The 16,109-nt window shown below is 39.2% G+C and overlaps 2 protein-coding genes across 2 annotated transcripts in view; one reads left to right on the top strand and one right to left on the bottom strand.

Moving 5' to 3' along the window:
• The first annotated feature begins 2,502 nt into the window (after positions 1–2,502).
• The window catches only part of LOC124164237 (neprilysin-1-like), a 55,920-nt gene continuing 42,313 nt past the window's right edge, over positions 2,503–16,109 (top strand). The window contains exons 1-2 of the mRNA XM_046541477.1: positions 2,503–2,661; positions 5,218–5,301. Coding sequence (XP_046397433.1) covers positions 2,511–2,661; positions 5,218–5,301 — 235 coding nt within the window. The 5' untranslated portion in view covers positions 2,503–2,510. The remainder of the gene's footprint in view (positions 2,662–5,217; positions 5,302–16,109) is intronic.
• LOC124164236 lies at positions 10,482–13,514 on the bottom strand. Its single transcript, XM_046541476.1, has 2 exons — positions 12,180–13,514; positions 10,482–10,758 (listed from the first exon to the last, which is right to left on the bottom strand). Exons 1-2 carry the CDS (start codon positions 13,281–13,283, stop codon positions 10,624–10,626), a joined length of 1,239 nt encoding a protein of 412 aa, XP_046397432.1. The 5' UTR covers positions 13,284–13,514; the 3' UTR covers positions 10,482–10,623.

Below are 16,109 nucleotides of genomic sequence, written 5' to 3'. Positions count from 1 at the left end.
GGTTCGAGTCGGAAGTGTAAGATGATGGTTCAAGCTCTAATGTCACACTCCGCGAGATATTGCCGGAACACCTTCAACTCTTGCATTGGGAAATGTATCAGGTAACCTATAATTTTTATCTATCAGCTACAGGCATTACATTTCCTTCATTTTCAAAATTGGGTGCTGTGCTTGTTTCCCTTCGGAATATCTAAGAGTTATTGCCATAAATTCTAACTGCAGAAGGGATAGATAGATAGATAGATACATAAATGTGGCAGAGTCTGAAGAAGCTGAAGTTCGCGAAACGTGGTGTGGGAAGGTTTTTGGAGGAAAAACAGAGAGTGGTGCTATTTCGCACTCCTATTGCCGCAAATTCAATGGGATGAAAGCTTATTTTTGGATCCGGCACAGAAAGACTTTATTCGTGAATAAAATGCAAAGGAAATTTGCGCTATTCATGAAAAATTATGTAGGGTATTTAAAAGTCTTAACACGATCCAGGATTGGAGCCGCTACAGACTAGAAGGCTACGCCCTAGGCTTCGTTGATTTTATAATAGGCTGGGATTTTGAACCGATTTCCCAAAAGTGTACCGAAAAATAGGGTAGTTTCCTTCATCAAGGAAAACGAAAGGCATTGATTGCGATTCGTAACCTACCATTCGTGTATTCATAATATACAAATTATTTTGTTTTAGAAATCCCAGTTAAGACGAATGGCAATGGTCAATTTTAACCTCATTTGAAAAAAGCCAGATTGGCGCCCATGCGATGCCACTCCACGTGACGTCACAGGGACCTAGTTTCTGTACGAGTAGACAGGAATTTAACATCGTCTGAGATTATTAATGCATGCATGAGGCACAGAGCTCAGGGAAACATATCTTAATAATCACCTATTAAAACTGCCTAAGGTCTGAAAGTTTTCTTCGTTTGATAAGCTATTAATAATCCTTATTTAAGCCGAGCGCTACCAGCTAGTAGGGTACTCTGCTGCCTGCAAGCATCCTGCGTCGTATCAGCGCACAAAGCCTCTCCCCATGGTCACCTCACTTGAGGCAGCGGGAACCAGAACGACGTCACACGGAGTTTTCCCAGCACTCATACTTAGCCGTCGCGTTTTCTCGCGCTTGAAAATTTTCACTTTTCATTTAATCGCGAAAAATAGATATCGTCATTTAAAAATCTAAAAGCGTGAAAAACGTTCCAGGAGTAATAATCTTTCGATTCAGGCAATAAAAAAATAGTAGGAAACCACCCTATTCTTTCCGTGAAGCTCACTTTCGAATAGGTTGGGCCGCTCCGGCGATGAATGGCAAACACCTCGAGCTCACCCAGCCCAAGAGTCAGTTGCGCATCGTGAATCTTCTTTGCCATCTGATGAACACTTTCTTTCACGAAAGCCACATTGTTTATTCCACAAATACCAAATTTATATACATTTCTATTGATTTATAATTTCCCACGAATTGGGTCTCCTGAATGAGTCTTCTATTAAGATAGAATATTATCAAGTAAATTCCCTAACGATGGCAAATTACATCCTTCGTTGTTCCATTTTTCTTCAATTCATTCTATGTTTCTAAACATATCGGTTTCAATTTGCCATCGACAGTGCCTCCATTTGATGATGAAACTGATGCTTTCATCTCTAACTCCATATTCAGAAGCTAGATTAACCTCAATTGACGACAAGATGCATTCCTGCCTAGCGAATTATAGACAGACGGGAATTAGGGAAGAATCGATAGATGAAGATCGATCTATAATATTCACGTTGGTAAACGCAACATTCCAAATTAGCTAACTTTTATTTTCGTTTCGGTCTGAGTTCTGACCTATCTGAAACGAGGTTTAGCGGTTAGTAAACGTAAAGCGTGACAATCTAGTTGCCACTCATTCCGCAATGTCGTAATATACTTTTTTCAATGTCCCTTTTCAGTTTAAAAAGAGCCACCACTCCAAGTCACAAGTCCAATTTGCAAAGACGCTTGGTTGCCGTGATTATATTATTGGCTATATTAGCTGCTGCACTGCTGATTGCTGTGGGAATTCTTTCCTATAACTGTGAGTAACATAAAAATAATTTCTGCTTCATTCTCACTCAAAAATCCTTCTGTAACAGTGCGATGTTTTTTTTTTCTCGCGAACTCACTCTTCAAGGGTCAAATTACTTGAGTAGCATGTAAAATAATTTAAACGCATGAAATGTGAGCAAATAGTGAGTTTCATATTTATTTCACCTTGGTCAAACGAAGTTTTTTTAAAATTACTTATTCATGTATGATAATTTGAATTTCCATCGCTCTCTAACCCAGAGCTTTTGATATTGGCCAAAATAATATTTGATGTTTGCAGTTGCTTTAAAAATTTGCTATTATTTGCTTTCATTTTCAAATTTCCGCCATAATCGAACGCAAAGAAATAAATTATATTTTTATTATATTCGCAGTATTTCTGTGGAATTGATTCATTTTTGAACTTGACTGTTTCTTATTCATCTTCATTTGTTTTTCAGCGGCCAATCTCATGAAGTCCCTGGACTTGGATGCAGACCCCTGCGAGGACTTCTATCAGTTCACGTGCGGTAACTGGGCGGCCAATCATCCGATCCCAGATTTCACGGCGTCCACCGATTGGTTCTTTGAAAGAAAGTTGCACCTCGCACAAAGGATAAGAAGTATGTGCAGTCCAATTCCAAATTACATTCATTGAAAGCGCAAGCCGTATTACAGAATTTCACTGGCTTTTCTGCTCATGCATTGACAATGCCAATATTGTTATGAAATATTTATATTCTTAAATGTTTGGAAGATACGGTCCTTGGATGTGGCTTACTCTTAATTTTTTCTCGGGCTCTACTTTTAAACCCCTGAAAATGTGATTTGAGAATGTTCTCCCTATTATACCAAAAATAAAATCAGGTCTACTGTTCAGAATTTTGAGGTCCATATAGGACACCAAGTGCAATAATTGAAATTTCTAAAATCTACGGACAACAATTAATTTCTATGGGTAAATCTAAAATTTGGGTTCTTAAACAACGAAATTTACTCAGTTTTTAAGTCCAAGCAACTATTTTCGAGGAAGGAAATATTTTAGCCCAGAAAAGGACCCCTACACCGATATTACGCTGTACTTACTAAATTAACTTCCCATTTTGAAATGCAGCTACCCACCAGGGACACCGCCATCCCCGACAAATGTTTAAGTACTCTATGCGGCCTTATTATTAGAATTCAGTCTCTGGAAGACAACTAAAAATCAAAATAGAAGCTAAATTCGACTGCCATTAAATTAAATAATTTATCAAGTAATGCAATGAGACAATTTTGACTGAGGAGATTACACAATTGTCAAGCTATGAGAGAATTCAATCTTTTTTTTGCAGAGGGACAATATCTAATGATTACCTTGGGAAAAATAAATGCGTGTACAGAAAGCATGAAAGTGCCCCAATTTTTTAATTGAGTTAATTACTGATTAAATTGTGTTCACTCTGGTGCTTTAAGCCGTTTGGTCCTAGGGTTTGGTTCCACGGCGGTGGAGAATTTTCTGAGAATGCCCGCCCCTAACTTAAGTTCTTTTTGGAGGGCTCTTCAAGTATAGCACTCAGTCCGTCAGATGGGCCGTTAAGCCGTGGTCCCCTAAAGTGCCTTTTGATAAAAACAGACTAATATCAACGCCGGGATTTTCTCCACCCTTCCCTGAGGCCTGGTTTACACAGTGCGAGCTAGTATCCGAGCTGGCCTGGTCAGTTACGGCAGCGCGGCTACTCCTACAGTGTGTCCGCATCATACGTTATGTGCGAGTCGATCAGTAACTCACAACCGAGTTTCTACAGAAAGTTTTGTATTTACTCGCCTCTCACCTTCCCCCATATTTTGCCACAAGCGGCAACTCCAATGTGACTCGGACGTCAACCCGCACGGTACTGCGAAAAGACAATAGCTCGTAAGTCTGGGACCACGTCGGGTGCATTATTTGTGTTTCATAGTTTCAAGCAGTGGTGCTGCGAGGGGTGTGTTAGGGGTTATACCGTGTTTACCGTAAGTTTAATCTATTTCACTTAATTGGATTGATATTACTAATAAAATAGTGTAAGGATTAATAAAATATCCCTCAGAAAGCGTAATAGCGTAAAACTCACTATTTTGAACAATTTATCTCAAAATTCCGCAATTTATTAATTTCGCACGTACCGCTTATCCTGGTGGGTATTCCATACCCCCACACACCCCGGTATTCGTTGCACCTAAACCCCCCCCAGCTCCACATGGGTGCACCCAGTACCAGCATTCCTGGCTGCGCCTCTGGTTTCAAGTAGTGTTTGAAAACGAAAAATGGAGGACAGACGGGCTACCATTTGAAATATAAAGTTTGTGGAGTTATGCAAGGACCAAACCAACATATGGAATAGCTTGAATCCTAATGATAAGGATAGAGATTAGCGTAAAGCCTCGCTTGAACACATTCGCAATGAACTGGGTTTGAAACGCCACTGAAACGACGTGCAGTAACTGTCTCCTTTCACGCCAGCAGCTCGCACCTGTGTGAACGGCGTCGAGCTACTGTCATGCCAGTACCCAGATCCAGTAGCTGTCTAATGTCCGGTCAGCAACCCGTATTGTGTGACACAAGGCGAAAATGGCTTTAGCTGTCGGTGGCCAGCTCCAAATATCATTCCTACCTTGGTTAAGCATGTTGATCAATGCAATTGGAACATACTTGTCGTTTTGTCTGTAAACAAATATTAAATTCCCGTACCGTAAGAATCATGATAAAAATAAAGCTTTGGCTCGTCACCGTATGACTCTTTGAGCCGATGAATGTTGGCGTGCATAAGTCATATCGTGATAATCGCATGAAAGTAGAGCTTAGGACGAATCAAATGCTAACTTTGCAGTAAAAATAATAAATAATATACTCCCTTTTTGGACAAACTCTTGTTTTAAAGCCTCGATGGAAGGCTTGTGTGAAGTCAAAATATTTTTTTAAATAACATACATTAAAATTATTCCTATTTAAATGCGCAGTTGCAAACTTGAATCTTTCGAATAGCTAATGCAATCGAAGTGAATATGGTAGAGGTTAGTATCTGATTCTATTCATCGCTACAATCAGTTCACCAAATGCCGTCGGCTTTTCGGAGTGTACCTATCCTAATATTTGATCGAGCCAAATGAATCATTTCTCTCCTCCACTTTCGTTACTAATAACAATTATTTCTTTGCAGAAGTCCTGGAACAAGATCCTCTAGCAGACCAGCCAATCCTTGTGACCCAAGCTCAGATGCTGTTCCAGTCGTGTTTAAATACAAGTGAGTGCCTCACATAATAAAATGCTAAGTAACGTTTTGTGTAAATGTTTTTTCTGTCAGCTATGACGCATGTTGTGGAAGTAACATTAATCCAAATCACGATATACAAAGGGCCGTAAATGTTGCGACGGATAAACATTTTAATAATTCAAATGATGCTCGGGTTTGAGGATTCAGCGAGTGAGATGAAGTTGCCAGAAATGTTTAATTTTACATTTAACGACTGCTACAACAAATTGAGACGATTTTTTCGGTGTGGTGGCTAGTGTGTTGGCATCTGACCCTGGCGGTTCAAATCCTAGTGGTGGCAGCACTGTTTCAGAGACTGCTCGATCCCAGTGGTTGATTGCTTTGAGGAGTTCACCCCAAGTGCAGCACACCGTCCGTCGGATGGGTCGTTACTCCGTGGTCCCCTTGGCGCCTTTCGATAGTGCATCATAGCGGTTATATAAAATTAAAACTGGAAAGATTGGCTTCCAAACAAAAATATAAAGCGTGTTGCAGCTACGCATGAACCAAACCAACAAAATGAAGTGCTTGAATCCTAATTTCTTTCACAGCAATCCCTTTTTTTTTCTCTGTAACAAAGTCGCCAATTCAAAGCAAAACACTAAAAAATCAAAACATAAACGCAACAAACAACAAATGAACTTCAGAAAATGAAAAAACAACAATGATGGAAACGTATATAATAACATACATACTAATGCAAACTTAGAATTTAATAATTGCAATGAATGCTTCGGTTAAAGTAATACGAGCCTTTTGTTATTACACCCTTCATATAAGCTTCACGATAGAGACGAGCGTTTGGGAGGGCCCTAGGCGATCGCCGACCTCTGGCCAGACCGCCCCTGATACTAACATATCACGTTCCCCTGTTCCACGTCATAATTGCATTCTATTCTCACTGCTCTCTCACCTGTATTCGCTTACCATGAGCAGTATAATTCCACCACCCCAAACACACCGAGATACAGTTGATCAGAAAAGAAAAATCGCGGGTGGACGTTTTTCGATAAATTTTCTAGTTGACGAGAGATCTGGCATGTTCTGCAAAATGTATTTGAGAATATTTATGCGTAGTTTCAACTCCCTAACTCTTAATTTTTTTTAAATATTTTTATATTATCTTCTTTCGATTTTAGCCCACTATGCTTCGGAGTGTTTTCTTTCGGGCTCCTTCACCTTCACCACGGTCGGCAGTTGCGATGAAATTCTAAGACGGTTCGAGTACGATGTAACCATACTTATTTCATTTTTTAAAATAGACATTTCCAACATCGACATATCTAAGCAGATGAATATAGAACAAGTTAAAACTGAAGTTTTAACGACTGCAATCATTAGAATAATGATTCTATCAATAAAAAATTTAAAAGTTATGGTACTTTTTCTCACAATTTATTTAAGACGACCGGTTTCGTCGCAGAGGCGACATCTTCAGGCACAGAAATCGGTATTTTTGTTGTTATTAGGTTGTTATTGCTATAAAAATAACGATTTCTGTACCCGAAGATGTCGCCTCTGCGACGAAACCGGTTGTCTTAAATAAACTGTGTGAAAAAGTTCCATGCCGTTTTAATTGCTTAAAATGGATTTTCACAAAGTTAAGTCTGAAACAACCGAGTTTATTGATTCTACCAATGTTAACACATATTTCAAATCAAAATGGATGACTCCCATCACGGGCGCAGCCAGCAATTGAGGCGTGGGTTTTTTTAAAATTGATACTGGGGGCATAAATTACCCGCCAGGGTAAGCGGAATGTGTGGTGGCTCTCCCCCAGAATTACTTAAAGATATAATGTTCAAATAGTGAGTTTTAAGGCTTTCTGAGGGCCATTTTATTACTCCTTACACTATTCTATAAGTAATATTAATTCAATCAAGTAAAAGGTAATTAACTTAAAAATTTATCAAAGATCTGGGAGGAGGGTTATATCTTTCAAACACCCACCCTCCTCGCTTCGCCACTGGCACCCATGTCTTTAGACTTTTTATTCGGGCTCTCACGTGATTTTGCTGTGAGATGATTTTTTTCGCGGTGGTATAGGTGCTTAATACTAAAAACTGTAGAATTTTTTCAATTAATTAATATGTATCAGCGTACTCGCTGTCTCTACAACTTCCTGCATACGTTTAGGGATTGATCCCAACTAATTTCTCACACAAATGTGACCGAAATTCAATCCACAAGCCGCGGACATGCGCCTCATTCACCCCTACTGTTGTGGCGCCCATTGGTGGCAATTCCGTTTTCACAATTCCCCACGGGGTTACAGTCAGGTTGATGAGCCAGTAAGTGTTCTTCTTACGTTGCTAGCGGTAAAATCAGGAGGCGAGGCCATGAGATTTCCAAATAGAAATATTTAGGTTTGATTAATCAAAAGTTATTGAAATTTAGAAGAAATGTATAATATCCATTCGACCATAATTTCTTAATTATTAATAGTGGTCGCTTTATTTCGCGTGAAAGAGTTCATACACCACTTTATTTCCACCTGGGCCTTAGGGCTAGTTCTCTATATACGCGAGACGGGATTTAGTTTGGAACGGATGATTTATTTGGACTGAGCGATTTCAATATATTTTCTATTCCGTGCGCACTAATGTCAATAGGCGGCATATTTCGTGTGAAGATATTGTCAACCATTGTCAACTGTTTCGGATGAGTTCTCAGAAGGCTCGGTGAGCACGCTCTTTAAGTAGGAATTTAATAAAATGGTTTTATCGGAACTGTTTGTCAACACATCTCTATTATCGTTTCTCAGCGAACATACGGTAGATCTTCTACCTTGAACTTCCCGAACATAAGACCAAAATGCCTTTGGATTATCCCGTTGCTGGTCTACAAGTGTTTCCTGAATGCATTCCTGAACGCTTCCTTCGTGGCGGCTTTAGACAACTTATATTTTTAAATTATTGACTCGCGTTCAATAGCGGATGAATCCGTGCTGACCTTTTTCATTTTAGCATGGCACGATCTGTGTCGCCTCAATGATTTTCTCACTTCCGCGTCATACCATCTCCATTGGCTAGCTTCTTTTATGTTTTACTAGGGATGTAGCTATTTATTCCCGAAGTTACGAACGAAAGAAAAGCTTTCCAAACACCCTCTACATTAAACTTTATTATTGATTCCTGAAACGCGGGGAAAGCACATTTCAGATGACTCTTGAACCTATCAAAATCAGCCCTTTTAAAAATGAAAACTTTACCTTCTTTTTTTTAAATTTTCAGTGGTATTTAGAGAAAACTTTGCAGTTACAACTCTATGGTCACTTATTCCTTAAACGGTGTTCACGTTCGTAACCTGATGAGGTATATTTGTCGCTAATAAATCAAGAATACTTTCTCCTCTGTTTATGCACGGATGCTATTTGAATGAATTTAGTATAAAACTTTTGATAACGCTTCGCAAATCACTTTATCACTCCCACCAGGAATGAAGCTATAGTATGCCAATCTATAGAAGGTACGTTGAAATTTCTACCTACAATGAAGTTTCTTTCAGGATACTTGGATGCTATGCAGTTTTTTTGGGTTTCAAAATCCAACATTCCTCTTATATCTGAGTTGGGATACGTGTAATACGAGCAAACTAACATTGTTTTGGATTTTGGGCATTTAATTGTAAACCACACAGATTCAACGCTGGTCTCAGTTACGGTTAATGCTTGGCTGACGATTGAATTCTTTACAGCTATAAATACTCCGCCTCCAGCTCGATTAATTCTATCTTTCCGATAAACGGTGAACGATTTTGGGAATATTTCATTGTATGAATCATCATTTTATAGCCAACTTTCAGTTCCAATAATTACGTAACACTTCGTACCATGAATTTAATGCTGAAAATCGGGAATCTCATTTCTTAAATTACGGCAATTAACCACAGCCGCGATTATTTCTTCGGAACCAGTATTTTTGCGATTCGGGACTATTTGTGATTCGCTCTTGTCGATTAAGCTATTTTTAGGCTCTATACCAGTGATGATTGGAACTGCAAATTTAAATGTCTCAACATTAAATTTACTTGGATCTTGACCGCCTTTGAAATTATGATATCACGAAAAATGCTGATTCTGAAACGCTGTTTTTTCTTTCTATTACTCTATTCACTAACGCTAAAACACAATCACTAACTCGATTAACGCAGCTACAACAGGGCCTCTTTACATGCCAATCACTCATTCGATAAAACAATTTACGCAAAATAAGTCAACTGGTTACCAAAACATGTTATTCTGCATCAGTGCATCACCAAAATTATACGGCCGCCGGGCGGCGCGGCGATGTCAACCCACTAGATACTTTGCTCTGCGCATGCTCGGGCGGCGTCCCAAGACTTCCATAAGGCACAACCTTAGACGCGTAATAACACCAAGAGCCCCAACCACTACCACTCTTCATGTAACTGCATGGCTATGGATTGGGACGTTCTGGCCAGCGCTCCACGGCTGCAAATACGAAATTCTCGCGCTATTTTTGCGTGTTTTACCTACATTTGCGATGTATTCGATTGAAAAAAATATACTGTGGTTGATTCCACGAAAGTGTTCAGTAATGGCAATTTCAATGGAAAAAAATGACGGAAATAGGGCCTGTGATCACTCCTGCCATCTCTGAAAATGATTACGTGAGAGAGTCTTAATTTGAGCCGTCATGTTCGCCATCCCTGAACTAGTACGTGGATATTGGTCTCTGGGTCGTTGATAAAAAAATTAACGCGTACTGGATGCTATGAAAATTATGAAATTCGTTGGAATGTATAATCTGTGGAGATCAATGGGAGGATAAGGGTAAAAAATTAAAATGCAATGCAATTATATAGCCAACCACGTCATCAAATTTTAATGCATCCCGAGGTAGATTAAAAGAAACAAAATTTGGTTTTGGCATGCCAGAGTGATATTGTGACGATGCCTTTGGTGACATTCATCGTGACATGTAGAACAATTTGGCCATGCAGGGAAAAATAACATTGACGCCCGAATAGAAAAATCTCCAAAACGAAAGCGTTCGATTAATATTATTTAACCTAGTACAGTTCATCGTGAATGATCTACTGCTCTAACACAATTTTTCATGTCATTGTATGAACAGATGCGTGACAACTAACAATTTCAATTTTGCAAGGACCAAAGTAATATAATTTGGAACTTGAATACCTATTGTGATATTAAAACAGTGAATCAGCCCTTCGATGCATGCCCTTATCAAGGAGTTCCTCTTCTTCTCAGGCATTTTCAATTCGTACTCTTGGAGATGGGAAGACATATCTGATGTACCTCTCCGCTGTCTTCCTCGCAACTGAGTTTCACCAGCATTCCTCCCAGTTATCCTGTTCTGCATTGGTACTGGTCTCATTCCACCATGGATGAACGACAATGCTGTGGGAATGATGTCTTCTTTCTCCATCTTCACATGCATTACCGTAATCCATGCTTTTCGTCTGTGAAAAAAAGAAAACATACTGTTAAAGATAATGTTTAGCTGATCTGTAATGTACAATGAGAAACAAATTTTGAATCGTGTCGTTCACATCGAAAGTCGCCACTCATTGAAAGAATTTTTTATATAAATTTTGGATACCTAAGCTTCAACGAAAAAATCATTCTTCCCGCGTATTTTTTTCTCCTTTAAGTTCAATGTAAGAAAGCACGAAATTTGTCACTCAGTTTCCACGAGTTGGTGACTTCATTGTATTTTCTTGTTAATTAATTCGTTTTCAGGAGAGACATATATTAAGGGAAGTTATCGCTAGTAGTGACGGATACAGCATAGGTACGATCCTGGGGGTTACTTCCCAGCACAAGGAGAGGGGGTGGTCGGAGATGTAACGAAAATTATGAGGATTTGGAAGCTTGTTTTAACACATTAACGTTGCCCAATTTAAAATTTATCAAGGAATTAACTTTTTTATAGTAAATTTGTGCTTTTTTAGTGATTTGCGTTTTACTGGCTATTCTCTCCTGTATGTACTCGCAACTTAAAAAAATTTCAGTTATTTAAGTTCATATTGTATACTACCTCTCTGGAACTGCCACTGATTGCATGCGAGAATGCAAACCACTAGAGAGAAATGCACAGGGTCAAGGAGTAGTTTAGAAGCGATGTCGAGCTTTGATTGCGGTGTTAACATCATCAACTTTTGTGCGAGAAGGTGATAACCATCAAATTTTCGTCGCGAAGAACTCGAGAAGTGGGTGACGCAATTAAAAACGGAAAAATTTTGATCCCTCCATATTTAAAAAGTTATCAAAATAAATGTAAAAATGATGGTAAACGAGCTCTTTGTGAAAATTTCAAATTTTCGTAATTTTTGTAACTTTTATCGTCTTGAAAAAATATACCGTAAGAATCAGTAAAGATAAACCATATTACCATTTCTTAGGATTCAAATATGATTTGCAATGGCCTTGGACTCATTGGAATTAGAGATAAAGTTAAGACTAATAATTTGTTGTGCGATTAAGTCGTTAATGGGAGCGTGTGAACTTGTTTGAATTATTTCACCATCAAGGATTTTAGCAGTTCATCTCTTTTTTCAATTTTTGTGCACTTTGCTATGAATTATTCTCATACCTGCATCTTACTTCATCTACGATATTGATTGAAATATCAACATTACTCCTCCTTCGTGGTTACTCACTTAAATGCTAATTCCAATCGAAAGAAACAACATGAAAAAACACTATCGTCATAAACACCCTATCAGATCTACCGCGGAATCTAGGTTTTCGTCTTTTCAAAGCTGGTCTCACGCACAGAAATCGATGATCGCCATTGTTCATACTTCGTATGTTCCTCAGAGAAAGGAAATCCTCTACCCTCGGCAAAAGTATTCTAATTCAATTTGAATTATGTACTTACATTTTCGGATGAATGTCTTTGGTAAATAGCGGATCGCAGATAGGTCGGTGCTGCTGGATCAGCAGCAAACCTGTCACTAGGCATCGCACCTTCCCGTTCTTCCCATTCTTCTGTGGGCTCACGTTGGCATAAATACCCAAAGTCATATTCATCTTGGAAGCTAGCATTTATCGCGTCCATTCCATTGGTACAAAATTCCATCTGCTCAGCTGGCTCATAAGGATGCTGGAATGCACTAGGTTGTTTTGAGGGAAAGTGTTTTTCGTTTTTAACATCACCATCGATATGATGGTATGGGTTCTCGCGGTCCATTCCATTGCGCGGTCCATTCATAGCGTCACCTTCGGTGTCAAGGTGAGGGCTATCGCAGTCCATTGCACTATCTATTTCCTTTGTCTCGTCTTCAGCCAACGTAAATAAATTATTGTGGGCATCAGGACGTTCTACTGGGATATACATTGGTTTTGATAAATCACCTTCACCACGGCCGAAAGTGTCATTGCATCCCATTTGTGTGTTAATGCACAATTTTTTCTTCATAGGCAGCATTTCGGAATTATCAAAATCATGAACTTGGTTTGGTAAGAAGTGGTGTGCATCAATAACGATATCGTTCCCATGAAAAGGAAGACAATCACCATCAATTTCATTTTTCCTTTTGATACCTTTTCTCTCCGATGGAAGAACTAGATAATTGCCGAAATAAAAGCGTTCATTTACGACGTTGACAGGAAATACATCATCTCCTTCTCCATGGAAGCGTTTGGCGTTGAGGTTCCCATTTTTGTAGCCGTTTTCTTCATCCCAGCTGTCTGCCTTCCGTTTAGCTGACACGAAAGAACGATATGAAGTGCCATGATTTTTTGGTGGGAAAAGCTGAGAACTTACCACCTCAATACGAGTATCAGTGTAATTTGTTTCCTCACGTCTGCCTTTTGCCTTTATCAAATCACCTTTTGCTTTGTATTTTGCAGTTTCGCGACCAAATCCCTCGTTTCTGTGCTCCAGGTGGGCAATATATTCATAATCCAGCCTCTCTTCCAGGCTGTTGCCTAGCACACTTCCAGAGAAATTCGTTTCAACTCTCTTTAATAACCGTTCCATGATGTACGTAGCGGAAAATATAGATGGCGAGATCTCCTCTTTGGTTCAACTCCAAATCCACGGAGTGGAATCGATTCTGAGATTCTATTTCAGGAAATAAATGCAATCTGTTATTTGCAGGAGTTATTTTTTAACTCTGCTGGTAGAAGTCGAAACTCCGCCGGCTGTAGCTCACTGCAAACCCCTGCGAGATGACTATTTTCTTCCTCTGCTACTCAAGTGATTGATGTATTATTCACTGTAACTGTTTTATACTGTAACCAGTGCGTTTAAACTTCGTTTATGACACCACAATATGCTATCGCATCCGCTCTCTATCGCTTGGAAAATCCAATTGATATAATGTCACCGTACGGCTACGTTTTACTGGTTGCCAGGGTGAACGAAAGTATTGTTGCGGCGCCAGATATGCCCCCTGTCTTATGGCCCGCTGTTGTATCGGTAGTACGGCCTTTCGCCCTATGCTAAATTCCATTGTTTTGGGTTGAATTCAGTTCAATGTAGGATAGGACGGATGGAAAAAGTATGCTTTTTAAAGATTATCATGTTCCCTGAGTGGTAAAAACCATTCGCATCCTCCATCCTTTTACGCCGGATACTGATTTTGAAGCATGTTTCGTAATGGTCAATGTTGTTGTTCAATGTTTTGAAGCGGTTACAGAGTTTTTTAAATTAAGCTCCACTCCTTGCCGGATGATGGGTTAGTAACTATTAAATTCAGTGGCGTAGAGAGGTGGATTCAGGTGGGCCGGACCCCCCCTCCCCCGAAATATTGAGACATAAAAAAATAAATTAACCATGGAGCAGGGGAAAGTGGCAAGTGATATATTATTATACCCTTATTAAAAAGGATTGCCCTTTTGTTTAATAAATAAAACTAGACAAATTAAATAGTAAAATATATATTAATGATAAATCATGAATTTAAATAATATTTCTATGACAGATTAATTTTTTCCATAATGAAAAGTGTTAAAATCAGTCAAAACCCGTCACTAGGTACCCTATTCTTGAATAATTATCCTCCGGACCCCTCTGTTTTTGGATTTCCACCCCCACCCCCCGGATAAAACTCCTGGCTACGCCACTGATTCAATTTATTCAAATACGAACAGGTGTTAGTGTTAGTGGGAAATACTTACCTGAAATGATATTGTTTTCCTTTTCGGTATCTCTCAACTGTCATTTTATGAAATATTCTTTTCTCAAACTGTGTGACACAATGCTTCGGATACCATTGCCCTTTCGATTCAAAAGCCCCGTGATTCTTTTAAAAGTGTCTTGATTGATGAGAGCGAAAATACTTCCATATGGTGGGAAATGTTAGCGGTTATGAAACGATAGAAATAATGCTGGGGCGAACTTCTTTCTCTCCGTACCAAAAGTGTAGAGACTCCAGTTTGAACGCTTATAAAAACCATACACTTTAATATATTCACTTGATTTTGGTGTTACTTTTTACAGCATTACTTTTCTTGTTTTTTCTAAGGTTCATTTTTAATTTTGGTACGAACAGTAGGGGTATGCGCGCAAATAAATTCATGGCTAGCCCTGGAATGTAGGAGCCACAATCATTTGGAACAAAGTGCGTTTCTATTTCAAAAGGCCACCGTAAAGGCAGTTTTCTAAAAGGTGGAAGTTCTAAGGAATGCAGAACGAAAAAAATAAATGGGAGAAAAGCGCGAATATGTGAATGATGAAGAGTTGTAGGTAAGTTAGATTGTATGTTACATAATCGATCGAGTATAGTACCCGAGCCTTCGCGAAGCAAAAGAGTAGGAGTAGCTACATCACAGCTGCGATAATACTTACAACTCTTCATCATTCACACATTCGCGCTCATGTACCAAGTGGATTAGTAGTTAAGTGTATTAGATAAGTGAAATGAGTGCGTGTGAACCTGATGTCGTGTTTTGTGGACTGACTTTCGGTCGATTCTTTTCCACGCTTATGCCCTAGGTGGGCGAATATATTGAAAGTGCCTGTTACATTGCATTAAATGCTTTCGCTTGAGCACGCGTTTTGGAATTTTTTTGTTTTTACAGTTTTTCAATCGTTAAAGAAATTCAGTACTAACTTTTTCTTGAGTCATCAGCATAGATAATGTCGATGTTCAGGAGATCTTTAAAAAGTGAAAAAGGTATTATGATTTAGGACTCGAACACACCCAAAACTTCACCGCAACTACCGCGCACAGTATAGAACTACTCGGGCACGGAGCGATTTGTTAGTAAGAGAATAAACGGTGAGTCCAAATTTGAATCTTAAAATAGGAAAATCCTCGCAACAGAGCCCGAAAGAAAACACTCCGACGGCCAACGTGATCGTGGACGTGAGTTAGCCCAGTGCATTCCATCCGCTAATCTTAATTCTGATTGGGCTCATGCTCCTGGAGTTCGACTCCAGCTTCGGTGGCTAGGTCGCGTCCACCTCCCTCCTAGTCTGCTTTGGGTGGCAAACGAACATACAGGTCGCTTTATGTGCCAACCTCACAAGTTTTCACCGACCTGGACCCATCTGTTAAGTGGGACTCTGGGGTGTCTACATACTTTTGAAAACGATAGCACATTTTGTAGAGAGTAATGATAACAGATATCTTATGGTTTGATTATATGATATTGTCATGATGTTTTTCCCTTTTATTATGCACGATATTTTTTGAGGGACCGGCGGAATGGTGAGAAAATGATAAGTCCTCAATGTAAGGTTGGATTCGAGGCACAAGTGCAAGGATAGGAATAGAAAAAGCCTAAAAACTCACTATTTTGAACAATATATGTTAAGAAATTCTACGGGAGGGCCTACACCTTCCGCTTACCCTGGCTG

Source organism: Ischnura elegans, chromosome 8, assembly GCF_921293095.1.
Source record: "Ischnura elegans chromosome 8, ioIscEleg1.1, whole genome shotgun sequence".
In the NCBI taxonomy this organism is placed as follows: Eukaryota; Metazoa; Arthropoda; class Insecta; order Odonata; family Coenagrionidae; genus Ischnura; species Ischnura elegans.
This window is presented reverse-complemented; position numbering and strand designations above follow the sequence as displayed.